General features: G+C 43.3%; 1 protein-coding gene across 7 annotated transcripts in view; it reads right to left on the bottom strand.

The window, feature by feature from the left end:
• KCNT2 (potassium sodium-activated channel subfamily T member 2) overlaps positions 1-16,349 on the bottom strand; it is a 139,518-nt gene that overhangs the window by 67,124 nt on the left and 56,045 nt on the right. For all 7 annotated transcript variants that reach the window (XR_013959624.1, XM_080651171.1, XM_080651166.1 and 4 more), the window contains exons 7-8: positions 15,228-15,311; positions 12,161-12,255 (exon numbers count right to left, since the gene is read on the bottom strand). Coding sequence is in view for 6 of the 7 variants with exons in the window: in XM_080651171.1 (XP_080507297.1) it covers positions 12,161-12,255; positions 15,228-15,311 (179 nt within the window). In the remaining variant the exon portion in view is untranslated. The remainder of the gene's footprint in view (positions 1-12,160; positions 12,256-15,227; positions 15,312-16,349) is intronic.

Genomic DNA, 16,349 nt, shown 5'->3' with positions numbered 1-16,349 from the left:
TGGGTTCATGTGAGCGTTGAACTAACCCTTCTACTGGAGGTGGATTTAATTGCTTGTAAACTGATGTTAAACAGATCAGCACTCGTGTAGAATGGTCTCCAGGATAAATAATTATTCTTCTTTTTCACTGGAAGTTACAACTGTTTCCTAATCAGTGACGATTTGTTCAAAGAGCGCTTTCAGGAGGTCAGGGACACGTCCTAAACTAAAGGAATTCACTGGAAAACCTAATTTGTGTTGACATTCATGTAATGCACACTTTGCTTCTGCGGCTTCGATTTTTAGAAATTGTGGGAGAAATTTACCGGATCAGATTATTTATATGCACAGCGTTGACACTAGGAATAACTATTGCAACTAAGATACTACCACTCGAGAATTTTTTTTATTCTGTTTTTTTTTTTGTGTGTGTGTGTGTGTTTTTTTGTGTGTTTTTTTTTTTGGCATGAGGAAAAAAAGATTAAGGGAAGAGAGTGTTTTTACAATCCAACATATACAATAAATAGGCTATTTCCTTTACTTTTTGCTCATCAGGGGATCCATTCAGCTCCAATTTTTCAATGAATAGACATTATCCTAAGAGCACCATTCTTTATTCTTAGCAATTATGAAATGGTATGCTTTTGTGGACGCGGCTGTTCAGGTCCTGGGGCACACGGTTGAAAAATGACCTAGTCCAATCTGTCCTCCCAGAGACGCAGAATCTTAGGAAGGCGTCAGAAACTAGGCAGGTGGGGTAGCGGGTCCCTGAGGGCAAGCAGAGCCTGGGAACCTTCTCTCCAGTTCTTACCAAATGTCTAGAAAGAAAGTGATGCTGGGAAATTAGGTGGAGTTGGAAAGGACCCTTTGGTTCCGCTCCATGTTCTCATGTGTCTCCTAGGCTAAGGCTGACCCCCACAGAGTGCCATCATTTTCGCCCGACACGTCCCCTAACAGCACTGCTTCCGAGCATCCAGTGAGCTCTCCCTGGCATAACATAGCAGACAAGTCAGAAACAGGCCTCATTCCTGCCTTCCTGTTTCCTTAAAAAATATATATATATATATAGCCCTGACCAGTTTGGCGCAGTGGATAGAGCGTCGGCCTGCAGACTGAAAGGTCCCAGGTTCGATTCCGGTCAAGGGCATGTACCTTGGTTGCGGGCACATCCCCAGTGGGAGGTGTGCAGGAGGCAGCTGATCGATGTTTCTCTCTCATAGATGTTTCTGGCTCTCTATCCCTCTCCCTTCCTCTCTGTAAAAAAATTAATAAAATGCATTTAAAAAAAAATAGCTAACTCCTCCCCCACTAACTTTATCTATCCCCTCTTCCAACTAGAGATGGTATGGCCTAGCTCACAGTGTCATGAGCGATTACGAGCTCTGATTAATACGTAAAGCCAGTCAACAGGAAACCAACCCCGGTTCTTCCTTGGAACCATTTTTCTTAAGAAACATCATCTAGGTTGTACAGTCTGTTCGATGCAACCCATGAGGAAAGGCGGGGGGTGAGGGGGTAAGAGATCAACTGAAGGACTGGGATGCATGCATGTGAGCAAAACCAATGGACACAGACAGTAGGGGGGGTGAGGCCTTGTGCTTGGGGGAGGGAGTGGCGGGGGAGAGGTCAATGTGGGGGAGGGAAGGAGACTCAGGTAATACTTTAAACAATAAAGAATTAAAATAAAAGAAATACCATCTATGAGTGTCTCTCCATCACTCTGCCTACAGAATGAGATTCCTGGGTTCTGTGGGGAGTGGGGCGAGGAGGATGTTAATTCCATGGAGGACCCTGTGTGCCTCCTTCTGTTTGAGGATGAGAGCTAAGTAAATTATGTTTCTCCCTCTGCCTCAGCTGTCTGGATCTTAGTTTCAGATTTACATTTCATCCCTACTATGTTGTGTTTCTTCTTTCTGTTATAATGAGCCATTTTCTTTTCTTTTTTTCCCCCAGTTTATTTATTTATTATTCTTTTTCCCATCGCCCTCTTCCACCTCCCCCCACACCCCTTCTCCCCTGCAATCGCCATACCGTTGTCCATGTTCAAGAGTTCTCCCTCTTTAATGACCCCGTTTCATGTCTATTTCTAAAACTATCTCCAAACTTCTGTTGACGTTCATATATTTTTCTCCCTTCTTTGACAAATGAATAAATTAAAACTCGGAGCTGTAATCACTTAAAGTCACACCGCAAGAAAGCGACACCAACAAGGTATCTTCCCTTTCAGTGCATTTCTGTTTTTACCAAAAGTCTCTCAAATCTCTGGATGTATGCACATGCCTCTGTAAGAAATAAATGTCTAAGAATAGAGCACTTTGCATGCTAAGCTGGAAATCTGCCCCCTAAATTACGGCAATAAGAATCCTACATTATATCTGAAAAGCACTTTAGAATTTACCAAATGCTTTCATGTAAATTATCTCGATCTTTGTGATTGTTCAGCGCTGGGTCCTGTTTGAATTTATAATTATAAAATAGAAAAGGTTTAGAAAGAGGCCAACACACAAAGCAAAAAAATCCCAGGGAGAAAAGTTAACGCATTTGGGGGGATATTTGGTTAAAGAAAGAAGACTGAGAGGTTCAATTGGGAATATAAAAGATAATTATAGAGCAGGGGACTGAAGGCGGCCTTTCACCCTCACCGCAGTCACATTAGAGGGAACAAGCGCATATGAAATTCAAATGAGATATTTAGAACATCCTACAATCAGTGTTCTAGCCAGCCAGGAACCTAAAAATAAATCTGTTAAACTTATATATGAAGTTATAACAGAGGTCCATAATAAATACAATTCAATGGACTCACAGCAACCATAGAAAGAATATTACATGGCCAAATGTACCTGGGTCATTAGGGATAATCAGAAACATTCCGCGTAATATCTACCTAGCAAAATGTTGCTGAGAATTAATATAACTCTGAGGTGAGGAGATTAGCATCCACTTAAGCAAAGAATGGAGAGTAGACAGTGTTAAAATGAGCCTCTCAATACTCCCAGTCAAAAAGCTTTAAAATACATGAGCAAAGATTATGGGCAAGAAAGAGGGTAAATTATAACACGATGAAATAATTTTCAAAGAATTTACTCAGAGGAAACTGGGAGAACAGCAATGACACATAATTTGGAATATAAGGATTCTAACCATCAGTTGACAAGCAAAAGTGTCTGTGCCACTGGCTTACGGAGTCAGGTAACAGAAGAGGAATTAATACACAGGAAAAAAATAGGATGGAAAATAAAAATGGGAGATTTTTAAAGAGAAAAATAGAGCTTGTTATTTTAAAAAGATGCATGAATGCTACCCAGATTGGGTTGCTTCGTGGTAAGAAAATGCCTCTATTATAATAGAAATGTGCATTAAAAGGCCTGGGTTGACTCGGCTTTAAAATAGATGGCCATCTGGATGAGATGACATCGAGGGGGCTGTGCTTAGAGAAGTGGGAAATGATGTACACACTTGGGTTCATTTTAGCAGTGGGATTCTTTATTAGCATCTTCTGCTGCCATCCCGTTCTCACTGCATGGTCCCTAGTTTTTGCTTCCTATACTTAGCCGCCCCCTGTTCTGAACACGTAGGGGAATGACTTTCCCGTCTTGGTACCCATTGAGCCGTCTATCCTATACAATGCGCCCTACTACCCTCTTGAATTTCCATTTTTGTTCAGTGTTTAAATAGAAATTCCACTGTGTTTGTTCCCGGGGTGCTCTCTCCTAATGCCTGTCGTGGTGATTATCCATGATGTCACCTAAGCCCCCGGCCTCGTCCCACCCCCTCTCCTGAACTCCAGGTCTCGACAGACAAGTGGCTGATCAACAGCTCACCTTAGGTTTCTAAAGGGTGTCTCCACCATTGTGGACTCTATTTCTCTTTCTTTGGATGTTTCTTCCCAGATTGCCCCTCTCCTCCTGTCTGGCTCCATTGTTCTACCAGTTTCCCATAATGCAAATTTCAAGTCATTGTTCTTGATCTCACACACTGGTATCCAATTTATCATCAAAACTGACATTTCTCTTTAAAAAAGAAATCACGGCCCTAAGAACCCAACACGCGTATGGGGTGCAGAAGATGACACGGAGGTGCAGGCATGGAATGAATTCATGGGAAAGGCACGCCGTGAAGCCAGGATTGTATCCCAGGTGGTGATGTCTCCCCTCGTGGGAAAGCGCAAGCACACCTTCAGGGGTCCTGCAGCGGCCATGCTGAGGTCCCTCCAGGTGACAGCATCCATCCTGAAGGTGGGGACGGAAGCTCATCATGAGTGACAGGAGCATAACAACCGTGCTAAGATGACCCCGGGTGAACATACATGACACATGAAGAAGGAGGTAGGCAGAACCAGAATGGAGAATCCTTTTTTTACTGATTGCAAAGCTCTCTATTTTTAGGAAAGATTTCTCGGGCATCATTTGTAAGAAAGGGCCAGCAGGTAACACAACTCCGGTTATAACCTGCCCTGCCCTATAGGAGATGTTTCTCTCTCTCTCTCTCTCTCTCTCTCTCTCTCGTCTGGAGAGGATGGTGAGAGAGTACACAGGTGAGCGCACACACGGGTGAGCCATGACCTCAGAGGGCCCCATTCACATCACTGATGGACCTGGGCTCTCGGCGGGGATAGGAGCTAGACCTGGAAGATGGCTCTGGGCGCTTGGAAGGCATATGGGCCTGCTCCGGACAAAGCTCCCCGGGCACGTATGTTGGGGCTAAACAGGTGTGAGACTTACACTGATTTCAGCCCCAACCTGCCACTGGGTCAGTCCTACCCTAGGACGATGCCATATCTATCTTTGTTAATACATGGCTGCTTCGTAAAAGAGCCGATGGTGCCGAAACTGGTGTGGCTCAGTGGATAGAGCGTCGGCCTGCGGACTGAAGGGTCCCAGGTTCGATTCCGGTCAAGGGCATGTACCTTGGTTGCGGGCACATCCCAGTAGGAGGTGTGCAGGAGGCAGCTGATCGATGTTTCTCTCTCATCGATGTTTCTAACTCTCTCTCTATCCCTCTCCCTTCCTCTCTGTAAAAAATCAATAAAACATATTTAAAAAAAAAAAAAAAAAAAGAGCCGATGGTAAAAACCAGAACGGTAATAGAGGCACGGGGAAATGACACTAGATAAACACACATTTCAAATACTTAAAGAATTTAAATGAATTCAAATTCATTTAAACAGCGTTGCCCTGGCTGGTTGGCTCAGTTGATGGGTATTAGACCTTACACCGAAAGGTTCCAGGTTCGATTCCTGGTCAGGGCACATGCTAAGGTTGTTGTTGGGAAGCCCAGTAAGGATGCACAGGGAGGCAACTGATCAATGTTTCTCTCTCACATCGATGTTTTTCTCCCCCCGCCCCCCTCTTCCTTCCTTTCTCTCTAAAACCAACAAAAACATATCCTTGGGTGAGGATTAAAAAAAAAAAAAAGACAGTGTTTTTACAGCTTCAATGTTAGCTTAACTTTCTTTTAGAAAACTGCAGTTTATGAAGGTTTCAGGAAGAACGTTGGCTCTGAGAGTCTGCTGTGGGGTTTGCTTCTTTACAAAACATTCTCAAGTGTTGTCTTTGACCCAAATCCATACAAAATAATCTCAGCGTTACGTAATTCTAAAACAAAATCTGAACAACATTCAGTTAGGATTGCAAATACAGACTCTCCTGTTACCCCTCCTTAAAATGAAAAGTCATAATGGATTTGCTTACTCAAATAGATCCCGTATATATCACAACAAAGAACCTTCATTGCTAATCACTTACTCGGTGCTTTTGAAAATTTTTCCTCTCTTAAAGCATATTTAGTTAGACAAGTTTTTTTGGCGAGGTTTCTAAGGAAAACATTAATTTCAATGAAAGGCGATATTGAGACTGGAAACTTTTTCACCACCTGGAAAATGTCAATTTGAACAACGAAATGTTTTCAAAGGAAAAATAGAGTCACAGGGCAGAAATAAATAACCTTCAATGCCCATGCACGCCCTGGGACTCCCCTTGCTGTGCAGTTCCTGGGAAAGGTAATTAATTAGCCTTGGCATTCTGTGCTGAAAGCAGCCAGCACTCTGACTCCCTGCTTGTAAGGCAGACATTAGCATTCGAATCAGCCCACACCGGGCACATGGGTACTCCCTGAATACCTATTAAACTGTTCCTCATAATCATTTCCATTTCCTGCACAGTGACTCCCTAAAGCCTACTCATATTCCCTTGGAATCTCAGATCACTTGCTCTCTTGGGATTTCACATTTTCTAGGGAGAAATTGTGTCTGTGAAGTAATGATAAATCTTGTATTTCTGCCCTCACCGGTGTGGCTCAGTGGATAGAGCGTCGGCCTGCGGACTGAAAGGTCCCAGGTTTGATTCCGGTCAAGGGCATGTACCTTGGTGGCGGGCACATCCCCAGTAGGGGGCGTGCAGGAGGCAGCTGATGGTTGTTTCTCTCTCATCGATGTTTCTAACTCTCTCTCCCTCTCCCTTCCTCTCTGTAAAAAATTAATAAAATATATTTTTTTAAAAATCTTGTATTTCTATTGTTGAAAGTAACTTCTCACCCTCCTGGGCACTGTCTTTGTGTCTACACACACACACACACAAAAAAAAAAAAGGTTAGGGACTCCTGCCCTAAACTACTAAATCCCAAGTCAACACACAACAGCGATTTCCTAGTCATGAGAAGGGACCACACCTCATCCCACCCCATGACCCAGACACGCGTTGTTTTTTTTAAATAATGGGCGATGCGCCAACTTCTCAGTAGAGAATCAGGATTGAGATCAGAGGGCCAAAGCAAAGTGAAATTTCAGGAACCAAAACATTCAAAGAAAGAAACAGAAGAAAAAAACAAAAACAAAAACATCTTTAGAAGCATTGTCCTATTCATGTCTTGTATTCAACTAGAATTCTACTGGAAACAGTCGTTTAAAATTTGACTGTCATGGAGGTGAGAACAGTACAATTCCATTTGATGATTTGTTTGATTATTATTTGTATGTACGTAGGTCAGTGATTCCTGGGACATAATATAAATAACATCGTGGTGGTTAAGGATGTGGCCTAGAGATCCAATAGGCCTAGGTCCACATCTGAGGTCTGCTTTTTCCTCATTGTGAACTTTAGCTAAACGAAGATTTATTTTTGTTTTACTTTTCTTTGCCTCAGTTTCTTGCGTGTGAAATGAGGATAATAATGCCTACGATAGAGTGTTGCGCAAAATGAAACAATTTAATACACAAAAAACAATAGGAAATTTCCTAGCAAAGGAGGGGAACATTCATAAGTGTTAACTATCATTTTTATTATTAGGACACTTTAGTATTCCCCTGGGAACTGAGCGTTCGTGTCTGATGCTACAATAAAACCGACTTATCTCTTACCTCAGCTCTTTCACCAAGTCTTCTTTTGTTTTCTTTCATTTTATCTCTTCCTTGGCTAGATTTCGGCATAATTTTTTCAATGAGACCTAAATGAATCACACTCTCTAAGCATTCCTTTTTCAGATTAGCAGTTGATGGCTCGTACACGTGCCTGACCATCTCGACCGGTACAAAACGCATGTCACAGGGCCTTCCCCTCAAAGCTTCCTTGTAAAGACCAAAGTCTCTGGTTCTTGGTTGGTGTGGGATGACAGCCTTGGCTTTCTCTCACCCCTTCACCCTCACCTCTAACCGGAAACCTTCTAACTAGATTATAAAAATGGTGTTCCCGCCTCCACCTGGCTAAGCCTTCAGCTCCACTTCTGATGAAATACAGTGTGCAAAGAGCTTCCCAAGGCCAACGCCAATGTGGTCTATCGTACGTACCACTGCTTATATAACCTACACTCCCCCCGCTTCTTTTTCTTATTTCTGTAATACACCCCTTAAAATATGTAGGTAGCATCATTTCTAAGTTCTTACATTTCTGAAAATAACCTCTTAATGCAGTGATGGTTTAAATTCCGTAAAATGTAGGCTCTCAGTCCATTTTTCTTGGGAATTTGTGAACAATGTTTTAACTTAGCTGAGAATAGCGCATCAGACAGATTTGTTTCTCAGCCCAGAGGAGATAGGTGAGCACTAAAGACAGATCTAAACAGCCAAAGAACATATATGCATAAGCTATAGCCACGGACAACAGTGTGGTGAAGGCCAGAGGGAAGGAGGGGGGTGAGGTCTGAGTGGAGGGGGGCAAAGTGCGGGGAAATGAGGATGCTGTAATACTGTCAACACTAAAGCTAAAAACTCAAGCCGATGATTTTTTTTCTCCTAAAAAAATTAAAGACAGATCTAACTGTTCCTTTTTGTAAACTTCTTAAACTACTGTGTGTCTCGGTTTCTTCACCTATAAAATGAGGATAATAACAGAATTTGCTTTTTAGACTGTTGAAGCTTAAGTTAGTTAATACACGTTAAGGGCCCAGGAAAGTGCCTAACCATAGTAACCACTTGAACTGTTAGCCATTATCCTCAGCATCTGCATCTTTGAAAAGAACCATCTACAACTGAGGTCATGTTTCAAAAATAGCTTGTCGGAAACTGATTTTTAACCCCAAGCCATGTTACCTAGATTTCTTATATTAATCATAATGACATCATTCTGGTTTACATATGGTTAAATGACCATATTCTCTTTTCTCCCAAATCAAACTTGCCTTAACTTGGCTAATTAACTACTAAAGCCTGGCTGCCCGCTCACTCAGACTTGAGTTGGGACAAAGAGGTTCCTGTTTGTTCCAGTGTGACCTGGAGCTGTTCGCCCGTGGCCAGATCTTCCGACACACGCACTTCCTGTCCTTCATTTCCCATAGAGGCCAAACAAGGGTGACCAATCAGAACTGGGAATCAAATGTGACGGTGGTGACGCCACTAGGCCACGTTCTAATACTTTCTCCAAACTGCAGTACCGTCTCCTCCCTGTGCGGTCCCCAAGCAGCCCTTGGCCTTGGGGTGGAATCCGTACACAGACGAACCTAAGCATCTAGTCCAGGGGTGGGCAAACTTTTTGACTCGAGGGCCACCATGGGTTCTTAAACTGGACCGGAGGGCCGGAACAAAAGCATGGGTGGAGTGTTTGTGTGAACTAATATAAATTCAAAGTAAAGGAGCGGAGGGGAGAGCAAGAGAACCGGACAGAACAGCCGGATCCGGCCCGCGGGCCGTAGTTTGCCCAAGGCTGATCTAGTCAAATAGACAGTAACCAAAGGTGCAAGAAATCCCAAGTGCTTTTTGAATTAAGCAGGATAATAACGTTTCACTGAGTCACATTTTTAAACAAAAAGTAAACGACCTTATTGTTTCCTGAAATCAGGCTGAGGAAGAAGTGAATTACTTATTTCACGTTTGACTAAACCACGAAACATCCATGCACCCCGTAGATCTCTCTCGGTTAGAACTCTATGCCATAATACATATTCAAATAAAAAACTGAAGTCTGAAGCAAAGTGGCTTCAAAATAAGCCTGCAAACGTGAAATGAGAACACCACATGCATGATGCATCCGGGTGCTGATTATGGGTCAGAATAGGTTAATAATTAAGCCAAAGTCAGACACTGAATTCCCGGCTAGAGCCGGCGGACTTGCTTTGTTCCTGAGACTCGGGCTGAATCCCAAGTCCCAGCTGCCTGGGGAGTGTGCGCTGTTGGCCAAGAGGGGCGCGTGGCGGACGCGGGCCAGGACTCGTCCAACTCCATCACAATGACGGGAAACGCTATTCTGAGCACATTCCCTGCAGGCGTGGGTGCGTCGCTTCATCTGCCTTCCAGCTGGGCACCGGGCACGCGTGTCCCGTGGACAGATGCTTAATGACGGTTCTTTGTGATGGTGATAATGATGAAGGGAAGGTACACTTTTAAAACCATACGCAGCTTTCCACAGCAGGCGATGCTGAGAGTGTGAGATTTTGTGCGCAGCACGGCCAGTGCGTCGAATGCTAGTTCTTGACGCTTGGGGGGCTTAACTTACAATGTACATACTGCGGTTCTGATTTTGAAAAGCATGGAGAGTCTTGCTCCGGATAGAAATGATGGCTAAGATCACCACCAGGTCATCTCAGAGGGGTATTTTATGTTTAAAGGCATTAACTCTCCTAAAACGTTTACTTTTTTAAGTACAAAGGTGTGCCACAAATATATTTGCAATCCGTATAGTAGCGATAGTCAGCTCATACTGCTGATGCAAACGGGTTGTCATACCTATACATCTAGATGGATACAGCCAAGAGCCACATAATGACGTCAGTGGTCCCAAAAGGTTGGAATGGGGCTAAAACACGCCTACTGCCTCGTGCTGTTGGAGCCATGTTCACATCACATGTTACCTCATGTCTGTGATGATGCCCTGCCAGTCGTGTGACAGTACAGCACATCCAATGACAGTGTTAGGCCATACCACCCAGGTTTCTCCAGTGAACCCTGTGGTGCGTGCACAGCGACAAAATCACCCGACGACGCATTTCTCAGACCACATCCCCTTGCGAACAGTTCGTGCCTCTATTTAAACGCATGCATGTAGCTCTAGCCAGTTTGGCTCAGCGGATAGAGCATCAGCCTGCGGACTGAAGGGTCCCGGGTTCAATGCCGGTCAAGGGCACATGCCGGGCTGCAGGCTCGATCTCCAGTAGGGGGCGTGCAGGAGGCAGCCGATCCGTGATTCTCATCATTGATGTTTCTCTCTCACTCCCTCTCTGAACTCAATAAAAATATATTTAAAAAAATAAAATATAATATAATATTTAAAATACTAATAATACAGTAGGTTTTAAAATAAACAAACAAATGCATGCATGTATAGCTCTCGTTATATCTGGTTCCGCTGAACCGGTGTCTGAGTGCATCCTTCTATTTCATTGCTTCCTAATTAGTTTTCCCTCTTCCTCAATAAGTCAACTCCAGGTCAGAGCACAATTACACATGATCTCTCCGAGGCCTGCAAAACAGACACCGGCTTCTACCTCGTCCTGTGATTCCACATTCTTTGCTCGAGGAAGGATCTGCATAAACTCGTAATATCTCCCTTAAGTGTGTTTAAAACCTATTGTTGGCAGGTCTTTGTCCTTAAAAAACAAACATTCTGGGGTGGTGAATGCCTTTAACCCTTAGCTCTCCCTCTGACATTCCTGGATGGTGATCTTAGCCGTCACTTGCTGCTGATGGATCCTAGACTGTTCCGGCAAGCTTACGTTTTAACTGCCAAAGAGGGACCTCCCCAGAGGAGAAAGGACTGTTGGGTGCGGCAGAGCAAAGCACCTTGAGGTCTGCCCTTGCTTTCTGCCCGAACGCACACGCGCACATCACAGCGAGCAGCACCGGCAGGGAGGCAAATGAATCGGTCTGTAGTGACAGGGAAGCATCGATAAGACCGTCAAACCTCAGAGGGAAGGCGGGGGAGGGTGGGGGAGGGTCGGGGGGAGGGGGAGAGATCAACCCAAGGACTTGTGTGCATGCACATAGGCCTGACCAGTGGTCATGGACAACAGGGGGGTGGGGCTTGGGATGGGAATGAGGGGATGAGGACAAATAGGTGATACCTTAATCAATAAAGAAATTAATTTAAAAAAATAAAATTTAAAAAAAAAAGAATAAGAAGCACCGGCAGGCGACGGAAACATAAGCGCCTGCGTGTCAGGGTGTGAGGGCCATTCCTGTTTGACAGCCCTGGCTCGTGGGACAAACATTTGTGACTCGGTTGGTTACAGCATTCGGGGAAATGCCAGAGTTGCAGTAAATATAAGATCAAATGAGAGCTTTGCTTGCTTGCTTTTTGTTTGTTTGTTTTTTCTTTCTGACTTTTCAAATTTTATTGATTTCAGAGAGGAAGGGAGAGGAAGAGAGAGACAGAAACATCAATGATGAGAGAGAATCATGGATCAGCTGCCTCTTGCACTCCCCCCACCCCCATCAGAGATTCAGCCACAACCCGGGCCTGGGCCCTTGACCAGGATCGAACCTGGGACCCTTCAGCCCGCAGGCCGACGCTCTATCCACTGAGCCACACTGGCCAGGGCTTAGAGCTGTGCTTTCTTGCTTTTCTGTGAGACTGAAGGGAGGAGAAATGACAGTCATTTCTGTTTCTGTAGGCGATCCATTACGTGTTATGGTGACAGTGACTGAATGATTGATGTTTTTTATCCAACTATTAATTAAAATGGCTTACAATACCTCTTTTTAAAGAAACTAGAGTGAAGTGAAACATAATAAAAATGCCGATCTGTAGAATCTTACCAGGTGAAGATAAGGCAAAGCAATGTAGATATCAAAATCAGAACTTGGTTAAACATTGCAGATTGTGTACGCTGAATGGCTCTGTGCAGATCATTCTAAAATAAGACGGAGAAGCATATTTTGAATGTTGATAACTATTAAATATTCATGAGCTTCATTACATTTATTACTGTGTAGTACGTTTCAACTATGGTGTGCATACTCAATACATATACTTTCAATGGCTGCATCAGCATATTGTCATTTTTGCCTGTGTCAAAACATACCTTACTATATAATAGATTTAGGTGTATCCATTAAAATTGATTTGAAGAGGAATATTTTATGACATAGGAACCTTTCCACTACATACTAATATATTATAAAAATTCAAATTATAAAATTGAACATACACTATGATAGAATGTAAGATGTAAATTATTACTAGTAATTAGTCTGTGTGGCAGAATTGTAGATTTTCATAATAATTTACTTTCTAGCTCCCAGTTCATCTCAAGATGTTTTATAGTAAGCTATTAATAGTCTTAAAATCAGTATAGCAGGAGACCACTTCACCAATATAAAATCCCCAAGGGCCATCACTTTATCTTCCTCCACCACTCATTTCACCAGAACTCTTTTTTTTTTTTAAATATATTTTATTGATTTTTTACAGAGAGGAAGAGAGAGGGATAGAGAGTTAGAAACATCGATGAGAGAGAGACATCGATCAGCTGCCTCCTGCACACCTCCTACTGGGGATGTGCCCGCAACCCAGGTACATGCCCTTGACCGGAATCGAACCCGGGACCCTTCAGTCCGCAGGCCGACGCTCTATCCACTGAGCCAAACCGGTTAGGGCCAGAACTCTTATAAAAACAAAAAGCTAAGCTGAACAGAATTTCATCTCTCAACCCTCACTTTTCTTCTGAGCAAAAACAAAACCCAAACAAATAAAAATTTAGCAACCGGTGAGAGGAAGCGGAGCAAAACACAGAAATACAATGGAAAATGCACCCTAAGTGGCCACGGCACAGCCCTCCCCTTCCTCTCGAGGACTGAGGAGCCATTTCTCTCCTGGTTAGGCTATTTTTTCCAACAACGGATACCACAATTCACCAGGGGGTTCTGTTTTCCTGGTGCGTGTTTTCTCATTAGCCACGTAGGCTATGTCTGCTGAGTGAAATAGGTCTGTGTTTTTCATTCTGAACAGCTAAGACAGCTCCATGTTTCTGCAAAACACCCCACTCGCCCACGCATTTTCCTGAGACAAAGCGGTCACTAGCGTGGATGTTTAGAAACATTCATCCGGTGACAACTTCTCAAATGTTATCCAAATATTCCTCCGGGCCAAAACTTGGGTCATAATTGCTGTTTAAAAACCATTGAAAAGAAAAACAAGTTTGCCTCTGGAAAATTTTAATTTCAGTGTAGTGGAAGTCATCATATTGAACCCTTATGATGTTATGCCTTATTCAGGCGTCCTCAAACTATGGCCCGTGGGCCACATGCGGCCCGCCGAGGACATGGATCCGGCCCGCCGGGGGCCGCTGCCTGTCCTGCTTAGCAGCCAACGCATCCCGGGCCCGCAGTGCACATAGGAATTTGTTCATAGTTGTTTTTTTAAAACTATAGTCCGGCCCTCCCACGGTCTGAGGGACAGTGAACTGGCCCCCTGTTTAAAAAGTTTGAGGACCCCTGCATATAGACACACATACATATTTATGTAAGTGTATGTAACTTTATTTAATTCTCACAACAAGCTTGGCATATGGACACTTTTATTCTCTTTTGAAGACAAAGAAATGGGCAAAGAAGTTGAATCTCTTAGCTCTCCTATCAGAGTGATTAGCTTATAGTGGACTTTTATTGACATTTATAGAATGAATGACTAGATAGAAAATGTCTTAGAGCCAGCTCGCTGCTAAGTAGTGAGCTCTGTTGTAAACATAATTTGTTCATGGTTATACATCAGCCCTACCCCACAGTGTCAGCCTTGGGCAAAGCGGAATGGGGAACTGTCTGAACTCTGCACCTTTTACTTCTTGCTTCTGTTCTGTTTTCCCCCTAATATCCCCGTCACAACCCAACCAAAACGAAAAAAGATGGCTTTACATGAGGAGCTTCCACCTCCAATATGGCGCCTTTTAAACCCCACAGATTTTTATGAAATTTGAGGCCCAGACAGTTACAGGGACTGACTCCATGACCTATGGATCCTGAGAACCAGGGCCCCATCATACAGGAACAGGTTCCCCAGAAAGGTGATTTGTCTTCGGAAGGTGGACTCACTCACTGGACCCATCCAAACAGCGCTGGGCTTTGGTTTGGTGCTATGTGGAAACTCCGAATCATTGTGGTTTACCAGTTCTTAGGGCCTGACAAAGAACTAGCTTGGCCATGGGGCTGTTTTGCAAGTTTTGATTCTGATTAGGGTGAAAGCAGACTGTCGCTTACGTTCATTAGCTTACACACCCATACGACATGTCACTTGAATTATTTGATAGCATTTTACCCAAACTCTTCCATTTTTACAAACATCTAAACAAAACTATTTACTAAGATACTGAATTTATTTAAAAGAAGTTTACAAATAAAACATGTAGATATCTACCTAATAAAAGAGTAACGTGCTAATTGACCATACCTTTGCAACACCCAACAGCCAATCAGGAGTGAGTGTGCAAATTAACCCAACAAAGATGGTGGGCTAATTTGCATACACAAGCACTAAGTGGCCAGGCCGGGGTGGACGCAGGCGTTCCACACCGCCCCGGCTGCTCCAGGCCTTAGGGCAGCATGGGAAGGCGGGAAGGCGGCTCCGGCCAGAGCGAAGGCGGTGCCGGCAGCCAGGGGAAGGAAGGCCCATTCTTGCACAAATCTTCATGCATCGGGCCTCTAGTTTAATTATAACTAAATAAATCCTTGTCATATGAATGTATACTCTTGGGGGGGAAAGCAGGTGAAAAGGAGTGAGGCAAAGACGTTGAGTCACCTCTCTCTCTGTTGAATCTGAACACGGAAAGTAGGACATATTTTTTGAAAAGTTGAAAAGATGTCTGCATCTGCATGTCACTTTCATACTTACAATCATATTTTCCAAGGCATGTTTGGCAAGCCAGCAGTTCAGAAAGACTGGGACAAAGAGATTCCTTAAGGCAGGCCAGAATATCTGCAAAACAAATCAACACTAAACTTTTATCTCAAAGCAAGGAATCATATCCAGCCGATCGAAAAGAAATGCAAAACAGAAAAAAAAATAAGTCATTAAAGACCATATAACAATTTGAAACATGTGAAAATACATTAGACTCATTAATAAAATGCAAGGGGCAGATATTTTTTTTCATTCATTGTCTGATTCTTACTTGGAGAAAAGTTCTTTGGGAAATCATTGCAGAAGAAGAAAGACAATAATAAGCTCTCACGGGGTGTCAGATATAACGATGCTGATTCCATTATTACATCTCTTACTGTGAGAGTTTGTAATAGACATCCCCTCTTCCTTCTTTGCAACTTGAGGGGGGAAGTGGGAACAAGAAGAGAAAGCGTCGCCTTTAAAACATTACCCCTCCGTCTCAGGATTCAAACATTCTAAGTGACCTTGGGGAACCACGCTTAATTGAAATGATATTTACTTAGCCATTCAATCTAATTCCAGTCACTCCTCTAGATAAATCACCCAGATGGAAGTAATTGCCAGAAGTGAGCAACCCTTAGCCATCTACTCATCCTCATAATTTCCCAAATAAAACTCAACGTGCCAGGAAGCTCAACCCCCACAGACTGTTGCAACCCTGTCAAGTAGGAGTTAAAACCAAAGCTGGCAGCGCAAACATGCCATCGAATCGGGTCTTCAGGAAATGGGCGCTCCACAGACTTGGATAAAGAAGCCAATTGCTGGCTGTCTGGCTGTTGACAACTTTCTTATTAAAGAGATCATTAGTCAACCCTGTGGTTAAGCCAGAGATAAGTGTATCCTCGGTATGAGAAATGTTTATAAATAACTGGTTCTCCTGGCTTTCTACATCTTTTAATTCCACCCTATACACAAGAAATGGAGTAATTTCTAGTTTGTTTTAGGAAATATTGGCCCTTGATTAAATGGCACTTCTACACCACATATTTCTAAGAAGCATTTCATTTTGCTGTTATACTAAACCTCCTAAGTTTTTATTTAATTTCACAATCCTGGTCCCCCACTGATTTT

The sequence above is a fragment of the Plecotus auritus genome (assembly GCF_963455305.1).
Source record: "Plecotus auritus genome assembly, chromosome: 14".
NCBI lineage: Eukaryota > Metazoa > Chordata > Mammalia > Chiroptera > Vespertilionidae > Plecotus > Plecotus auritus.
This window is presented reverse-complemented; position numbering and strand designations above follow the sequence as displayed.